The sequence below is a fragment of the Salmo salar genome, chromosome ssa01 (assembly GCF_905237065.1).
Source record: "Salmo salar chromosome ssa01, Ssal_v3.1, whole genome shotgun sequence".
NCBI lineage: Eukaryota > Metazoa > Chordata > Actinopteri > Salmoniformes > Salmonidae > Salmo > Salmo salar.
The window spans coordinates 150,846,714-150,855,613 of NC_059442.1; the positions used below are offsets into that span (position 1 = coordinate 150,846,714).

The following is an 8,900-nucleotide window of genomic DNA, read 5'->3' on the forward strand; positions in this document are numbered from 1 at the left end:
TTGGCTGGAGTGAGTTCATTTGTTGACCCACATCAACCTAACAAACTCCAGTACCACTGCCAATCCCTCCACACCAGCCCCCCCTCCACACCAGTCCCTTCAGGACAGTCCCCCCACCCCCCCAACACCAATCCCTCCACGACAGTCCCCCTAAAGCCAATCCCTTCGAGAACAGTCCCCCTAACACAAATCACCCCAGCCTTCCGAGGGGGAAAAACTATACTCAAGATCTGCAAATACAACCATTATTCTAGGCTACCAGGCTTTGGATAAGGGTCGGGCTCCAGTGTGTGAGTAGCCGTTAGGTAGTAGAGATTTGGCCTGTTTTCCAGTTTCTTAATGTGTATTAGAAGATTGTCTGTTGTATGTACAGGCAACAAGTCAAACAGGAAGAGAATCCCTCAGGAGACGACAACAGTTGTCTTTACATCAGATTTAATGACAGTTTGGCTGTAGTGGTGTCATACTGGGCACGTTCCAGGTCCTATTGATTTCAGTCGCGCTGCACAGTAATTCAAAAGGCACTCGCACATCCGAGCAATCTTTTTTGCAGGTGCATGGTAACAATTACACAAGATGAGGGAAAAAGGAAACCGTACACTGCTCTTGATAGTATCACTGATCTAAGCTTACGTATCGGCCCCACGGCCTGTCGCGCTGCACAGACCATCAGATCTCACGATTTCAGGGTCGCGTTTCACCAAACAGGATCAATCAGTTAGCTAGTTAACACTAATCAAATACTTATTTTCTGAATGAGAATTTAAGGTGATTACGGGGTTAATGTTTCTGAAATGTATCCACTTCGTGACATACCCCAGTGATCAATGAAAAAACTGAATCCTGGGTTACAGAAAGGCACAACTGTCCAATAGTCTAATCAATGGAGTCTTTTATGTACAGAAAAACAGTCAACCATCAAAACACTCCTCTGTAAAATCTGTCCATCTACCATATGGACCTCATTATAAATCAGAGTGCAGTGAAAAACATGGGGCAATCCCTACGGTTAATATCAGAGGACAACAACAACAACTGGCAGTGTTTACAGAGAGATCCAGGAGGCTGTTGGTTAACAACTGATTGAGGCTAAACTGTGAAATGGCCACCAGGAGAAGGATGGAGGGAGTGATGGAGAAGGAGGGATGGAAGAGGGAGGCTTGTGTTTTTCTCTAGAGTGGGTCCCTATGTGTAACTACAGTCCATTAACCGTGCCCCCCGCGGCACCCCACCGAAGAGAAACACAGCGGTGTCCCATACAGGCCTCCTCTGTGAGAGTGGAGATACTGCTCCTGCTTCTCCTGAATGACTCAGTCTTCTTTATTCCGCCACTAGGAATCCCAGCGTGCAGGGCGTGGCAGGGCAGGTTGCTAGTCGGAGAAGAGGATGGAGAGGGCCATGACGACACAACAAACCGCCACGTACGGACTCTTCCTCTCGCCTGGGGGCAGATGGTACAGGTCAGAGGTGATGATTGGAGACTTCAGAAGCTAACAGGGAAATACTGAATGCTTTCGTGGTGTTCAGAAAAACCTCTGGACCATAGTATTTCAACACTGGGTTAGAAAAGTGCAACAACTTATAGATGGCCATCAGCACGTCTTCTAGATCTGGGTTCAACATACCTATTCTAGCACATTTCCAGAAGATACCCAAGAGGCTGAAAAAAAGAAAGAAGTCATTTTAATTAGCTAGGTAAAGAGTAGATCAAGAGAGAGATACAGTCCATATATACTGTAAGGAAGAGGACAGTCAGTGAACTGACATCAGGGGGTCCTGAGTTTAGTAAACACACATGTGGACTGACTGAGTGGGTGGGTGACTGAGGTACAGTAAGGTGATGCTAGAGGCTACTAATTAGCCCACTAGCCCTCAACTGAACTGGCAGATGGAAATTATGTGTGTCCATATCTTGATGGGGATGATTAGGGGGTGGATCAGACAGTTGAATTCATTTCCTTCCCCTCAGAGGAGGAGGGAGAGGGGAGGCAGTGTTAAGTATTGTTAGTAAAAGAGAGAATGTGACCGAGTCTGAAGTGGCCATGACAGGCCTGATGGGTTGGTAGGACAACATCTCCAGACTAACCACCCACTGTCTCCAAGGTCATGTCCCAACCACCTCAAACAGCTTCCTTCCTTTTCTCCTTTCCTGTGTTTAGTTTATTTAGGTTCTGTCAAGACAACTGGGAACTTCTTCTTGACCTCAGATAAAAACAGATATGCGAAAGAAGTGCAGCGGGAAAATAAAATCCAGTCCTATGTATACATGTATGAGGAAGACCAGACAAGAAACCATGTGAGAGAATTGGGACTGAACCCAACCTCTGCTCTGTGACAAAGGTCAGGGGTTAGAGGTCAGAGTGTAGACTGCGTGTAAGCACTCCTCTGGGAATCAGTCTGCACTGGAGTTTTAAACCCACAACAGAACACACTATCCTCTCTCTCCATCACTCATCTCTGTCTGTGTAGAAAAGCTTTAGCCCACCAGAACCGCTACTGGAGACAGACTCACATTGGTTCAGCCAGCACTCTTCCTATTTTCCCCCGTCTTGTCTTCCCTTTATTTAGCCAAAAGAGGAGAAGAGCTGGTTCAGTTGCTTGTCTAAACACACTCAGCACCATATCACTGCTGAATGATACCAGTCCCCTTAGAAATAACACAAATAACAATATCCAATATTTAGATTAGTAGAACACATTTAGAAAGTGGAAAAGATGTGTGTTAACGCCAGCACTGTAATGCCCAGGCAGTGTGTCATTCTGATTTGTCTTGGAGAGTGTGTGTTTTCAGAGCTCAGATCACTGGCTCACAATAATCCCCTAATTTCCCCCTAACCCAACATGTGGCACACAGCTTGTTGCCTTAGCCTCCCTCACTCAGAGGAAAAAAACACAGTTGTGAAAAAGAGAGAAAGACTGAACTGTTGTGATTTTATCAGCACTTAGGTTCCCCCCACCAAGAACAACATTGAACTAATGTGATGTGTATGTATGATGTGGTCCCAAATACCAAAACTCACTCAGATTTAGTCACTTGTCTAGTTTATGATAGTGATATAATCTTGTTTATCACCGCTAGTAGCTGCAAACACTTCCTATCCTCTAAAGGAACACATAAAAACACAAAGCTCTACTCTCCTCTCCAGAGCATTACATGGTTGAAGTGGAATACAGTCAACACAGCCAGAGGATCTGAGTAGAGACCTACACATGCGAAGAGTCAGTGACAGACAGAATAGTCTCGAGGTAGTTAGCTGGCTACCTAGAGTGAGATTTGGTTATGAGTTCCCAGAATGGTGAGAGTACTTGGACAGGCATCATGGGTTGAGCAATGATGTTAGTGTATCAGAGATGGATTACTGCTGGGGTTAAAGTTGGCCGTTGGGGTAACATTCGCTTTCCCTGAATGTTGTCTTTCAGAAGCTAACAAATATAGGCCTCTAGGCTTTAACTCAGTGGATGAACATTACTGTCTGTATGGGTGTTTTAGTGTGATAGAGAAGAAAAATACTGGGACATTGGCTCTAGCAGGCTAACTCAGGGCTGTGGATGGGTAGTTAACAACTAGGGCTTTAGCTCAGTGGGATAACACTGTCAGTACATACTAGAGCTGGGACAATAAACCAATAGTTCAGACACCGACCATAACATATCGCAGGCATTTTACTGATATTGTTCATTACGATAAGTAGCCTATACTAGAAAAATGTGATGTTTTAAATGAAATAAGTTTGCTAATATGGGTGACTGTTAAACTAGTAGTAGTTTAAAGGATCATAAAAAATAAAATAAAAATGGTGCACATTAATGTTATAAACATATCTTTCTATTTATCGTTATCGCATCAATTCAGGCAACTTATCATAATACGGAGATTGGTCCATATATCGCCCAGCTCTAGTACATACCCCGTCGTATTCTTCTCTGGCAGGCTAGGGGCCAGCTAGGGTTCTGAGGTAAGACCTAGAGCTTTAGCTCAGCAGGCTAATACTGTCAGTAAGTACCCGGTCTTGTTCTTGTCCAGGAGACTGGGTGCCATGGCTCTGAGATAGGCACAGGTACAGATGAGCAATAGGATCACTGTCAGCAGGCTCTGGAAGTTAAATATGGCAGACTAGAGAGGGAATGAGAGCGGTTATCGCTGGTTCAACATCTATCATCTTTCTAGGATGCATTTATGACTCCACATAAGCAGGGTAGCTAAATTATACATTCTTTAATGTAATGACATTGCTATTGTAAAGTCATAAAATGGTTTAGTTCTATCACAGCTAAATACAAACAGGCAACTTCAGGTCTGTTACTACATTAGTAGTTGGAGGCTTTTTAGGTTGTCACAGTTTTCCAGGTTTATGCAATTGTGCTAAACGCTAGCCTCGACCTTTCAGTGGGCCACGTTTCTGACAGTTTGAGGGAAACCTCGTCTTAACAAATGTAAAAGGCAACATAATCTACAATTCTGGATGAATCAAGTTAGCTGGCTTCGCTGAGGAATTTGCGACTAGCTAACTAGTTAGCCACCTGTCTACCTAACTAGGGACATTGGCTCGTAATAAGAACGGCTTAAAGAGTGAAAGAAATTCCACATAATACACAAAACATATCTTAATGCGGCGATTGAAGTTATTACATCTATGCTGATGTTTAAGACTTTAATTTAACAACTCACCATGTCGGAGGTAGGTCCGCTAACTAGCTAGCTGCCACCTCACAATTTCCGTAGTGTCGCAGACAGATGACGTGTACGGAACAAGGGACGAACTGAAACCGCGGCGCTTTGCCATTTAAACTATATTTTACAGCGGTTGTAGGTTTAAATGTCCACCCTCAGATATTACAAGACACATCCAACTATCTAACAACGTAGGCTGGTGCAGTTTGAGGTAGGTCGGACATTGAGGTACGTGCGACATGTTTTGCATTTAGCCAAACGTGTGCTGTGCTAGCTACGTTGCCTGACCTTTGTTTACAAACAAGCCTAATGCATGGAAACAAAGATATAGCAAGTTATAGAAATCAACATGGAACTAGCATTCGGTTATGATTGCAAATGAAGGAGGCTGGTTACTATGAGAATCTCATGTCAGTGCATCTCTGTCATGCAGTCTACTCGCACTCTGTAACATGGCCCAATCCCTTCTTCTTCTTCTTCTTCTTCATCATCATCATCATCATCATCTTCTTCTTCTTCTTGTATGGTATAATGGCGTTCGCAACAATTATATGTGCATTCCTGCCGCCTACTGTACAGGTGGTACATTTTTTTAAATAATAATAATAATAAATACAATAATAATACATAGAAAAAATTCCATACAAACTATCAATAATGACATTTTCATTAAACTAAATCATCCTGCTTTTCTGTTTTAATCAGGTCCCTACACAGGCTCCGAAGGATCCTGTGAGGGCAGGACATTTCTTGGTGACAGTAGTCCTTGCAGGGCTTCTGCCGTTAAGAAAACTTGTCGGCTGCAGATATAATGATGTCTAGCTTCTAGGACGTCTTAAACACGTGTACTGCTAATAACTGTGGCTATAAATGTCTACAAAATCCACCTTATTCACAATAAGTGTATCCAGATCACTTGATTAACATATAACATTTGCAACTGCTTGTGGTTCATCCACCGCCATATCTTCTTCAGAACTGTGGCCTCTTGTCCCTTCAACACTGTTCACGACCTCCACATAGGGGATTTGCTGTACAGCCCTGATCCTTGACCATGGCCCAGTCCCAAAACCTAGTCCTCACTTTAGTCTAGTCTACCCGAACCCTACTCTAGTCTGATAAATCAGGCTGTAATACACAATTCATTGGTATATACAGCCTGAAACGAATGCCTGCAAAATCGTGTATATGTTCCTTACAAGCCAGAATGTTGGATACAATTATATTTAAACTTACTCTACCGGTTGTCTGTGCGCTTTGTCCTTCAGCTGCTTGAAATTTGAGGCAAAATATCCATAGGAAAGTATTGTTTACCTGACTTTTTAGAGAGCCGGTAGGTATTTGTTTTGGTTCGGCACCGAGGTAAAGTTCGCTTTATATATTCTCACCTCAAGAGCTATTGAATCAAGCATGCCAAGACAATGAGTGTATATCTGAATCAGGGTAGGATGTAGAACAATCCATAGCTATGTTAGCCAAGATAATAGCTGAAGCCAAGATGGTGCATTTACATTCTCCTTCTCTCCTTTAATGGTGTTGTTTTAGTGACTGAATCTATTAATTACCAAGAGGAGAGTGATTGAGGAAACTCGGAGAACAGAGGTTGTTTCAGGACCAGTGTTAGCGGGAAAGAGGAGGGACAAAAAAACAGAGGAGTGTGGAGTTTTCAGTCTGTGGCAGTGGCACTCAGTGGTGGACAAACTCATGAATTGTGACTTTGTTAGATGGGTAGGAGAAGCTAAAGCCTACTATTACAGAGTTGTACATAGCTGTGGTTTGTTTTGTGGCTGAAACAGAAGCACCTGTGTTTAGTATTTTCCATTTCTCCTGTTCTTTTGAAGTTCCTGTGCTCTCTCTTTCTGTCAGTCTGTCTGTCATTATTCAGAGGTTGTGCGTGCATGTGATTGTGAAGGTGTCTGTGTGTTTTATTACAGATCGGGTGTGTCTGTCTGTCAGTCTGTCTGTCATTACTGGCCGGCTGGTGTGTAGATGCTAGGTGGAGATAGTACAGATGTTACAAGGGGTTAATGAATGACTGTCCAACAGGGTGGGTTAAGCTCCATGGTCCTCATTTACAATGCTGCACATCTAAACTTACATCACGGTCACTGAGCTCTACTGTGTGCAACTTCTTGGTGTAACAGAGTATAGGCCTATTGAGAGTCTGAGGGGAACCGTTAATTACTCCGTAGTTAGGAAGGAAACATAAGGGCCTGTTACAGTTTCTGAAGCTGTGATGACAAACCCAGTGGGGCTGCCAGTCACTGCCTGATGGTTTACAGATCCAAACCCCCTCAACACCCCTCTCTAATCTATGACAGGAACAGGTGTGAAAGGAATGTGGTGAAGGCAAAGCATGCCACTGTGACTATAGTCATTAGTTTAACTGAGGTAACTAGCAGATGGGTAGAAGTTTCTCTCCTCTCAGCTCCATAGGAAGGAAACATAAGGGCCTGTTACAGTTTCTAAAGCTGTGATGACAAACCCAGTGGGGCTGCCAGTCACTGCCTGATGGTTTACAGATCCAACCCCCCTCAACACCCCTCTCTAATTAGCCCCCTTGATACCCCCCCACACCCCCTTAAGCCCCCCAAACCCTATCCAGGTCCCTAGCAGACCCATCCTGTGGGTTCGGTACAGTCTTTGATACTGCAGCTGCTAAGGGTTTTTTGAGTAAATACAGCAATGCTATATAAAAAGTGTTTATGAAAAACAACTGCACAGTGGAAGTAGTAGGCTAGAAGGTATTTGTGTTGAGAAGTAGTGTGTTTGGTGGTGGTTTGCTGGCTTGTCCAAGGTGAGGCAGAGCGTTTTACTGTTTGGCTGTTGTCTAACGCAGCCTGTGCTACCTCCCTGCCAGGAAAGTTATGACATTTAAAAAAAATACAAATATTTCACCTTTATTTAACCAGGTAGACTAGTTGAGAACAAGTTCTCATTTACAACTGCGACCTGGCCAAGATAAAGCAAAGCAATTCGACACATACAACAACACAGAGTTACACATGGAATAAACAAACATACAGTCAATAATACAGTAGAACAAAAGAAAACAAAAAGTCTATATACAGTGAGTGCAAATGAGGTAAGTTAAGGCAATAAATAGGCCATGGTGGTAAAGTAATTACAATATAGCAATTAAACACTGGAATGGTAGATGTGCAGAAGATGAATGTGCAAGTAGAGATACTGGGGTGCAAAGGAGCAAGATAAATAAATAAATACAGTATGTGGATGAAGTAGGTAGATAGATGGGCTGTTTACAGGTGGGCTATGTACAGGTGCAGTGATCTGTGAGCTGCTCTGACAGCTGGTGCTTAAAGCTAGTGAGGGAGATAGGAGTCTCCAGCTTCAGAGATTTTTGCAGTTCGTTCCAGTCATTGGCAGCAGAGAAACAGTGCCCGGGAAAATAAAACCAATGCATGGATTGCTGTCAAACCTTGTCCCAAGACTGTTTATAAGGTAAGGAAACCAATGTAATTTTGTAATTTGGGCAAAACATCTCCTTAAATGTTTATTTTAGCAAGATAGCTATTCGTCATGTGATATCGGATCTGTGTACAGTGTGAAATACATTTTCAGGTTAATGTGATCTCATCATGACAATCAACACTTATGATGTTTTTATATGATGTTATCTTTAAGAGCCGTTAATGGACGTGAGACTAAACTGTGTAGCCGAAAACCTCATGTCGTATCTTATATCATATCTCATGTCCTCATTTTTTTCTCAGGACCCTCTAACAAGCACTTATTGAGCTCTAACTAGCACCCAGGAAGGCATTGAAACCAGGAAGGCATTGAAACCAGGAAGGCATTGAGCCCAGGAAGGCATTGAGCCCAGGAAGGCATTGAGCCCAGGAAGGCATTGAGACCAGGAAGGCATTGAGCCCAGGAAGGCATTGAACCCAGGAAGGCATTGAACCCAGGAAGGCATTGAACCCAGGAAGGCATTGAACCCAGGAAGGCATTAATGTGGTGAAGTACCACTAGGCTCTAGGAGGTTACCATGCATTAAGAGTGTCATATACCTGTAGGCCAGTGGTGTGATGCCATACCGGTATGTTATTATCGTAACCTTGGGAAATTCTACTTGCAGCTTCACATTATATTAAAACACACAAGTCAGTCAGGCAGTCATATCAACACCAGGGTTGTATTGGTACTACAGCTGATGGATCATTCAGGAGGGTTTGTTGTTGTTTCCGAGTGCTAACATAAGGCTCTG

At 43.3% G+C, this 8,900-nt stretch overlaps 1 protein-coding gene across 2 annotated transcripts; it reads right to left on the minus strand.

Annotated features, from left to right (window-relative positions):
* Positions 1 to 418: 418 nt before the first annotated feature.
* On the minus strand, positions 419 to 5,149 carry LOC106568313 (protein kish-A). 2 transcript variants are annotated; one of them, XM_014138538.2, is made up of 5 exons: positions 4,670 to 5,149; positions 4,005 to 4,114; positions 2,513 to 2,647; positions 1,626 to 1,660; positions 419 to 1,441 (listed from the first exon to the last, which is right to left on the minus strand). In XM_014138538.2, the coding sequence occupies exons 1-5, from the start codon at positions 4,670 to 4,672 to the stop codon at positions 1,371 to 1,373; spliced, it is 354 nt and encodes a 117-aa protein (XP_013994013.1). In that variant the 5' UTR covers positions 4,673 to 5,149; the 3' UTR covers positions 419 to 1,370. The 2 variants fall into 2 exon arrangements, with proteins under 2 accessions (XP_013994013.1, XP_013994023.1); XM_014138548.2 differs by lacking the exon at positions 2,513 to 2,647.
* Between the last annotated feature and the right edge of the window lie 3,751 nt (positions 5,150 to 8,900).

Excerpts from the sequence above, each read along its gene's own strand:
- LOC106568313 (XM_014138538.2), bottom strand. Across the intron at positions 2,648-4,004 it reads CTGGACAAGAACAAGACCGG|GGGACTGGTATCATTCAGCA; the intron begins GTACTTACTGAC and ends GTTATTTCTAAG. Across the intron at positions 1,442-1,625 it reads CTGGAAATGTGCTAGAATAG|GCGAGAGGAAGAGTCCGTAC; the intron begins GTATGTTGAACC and ends ATCTGCCCCCAG.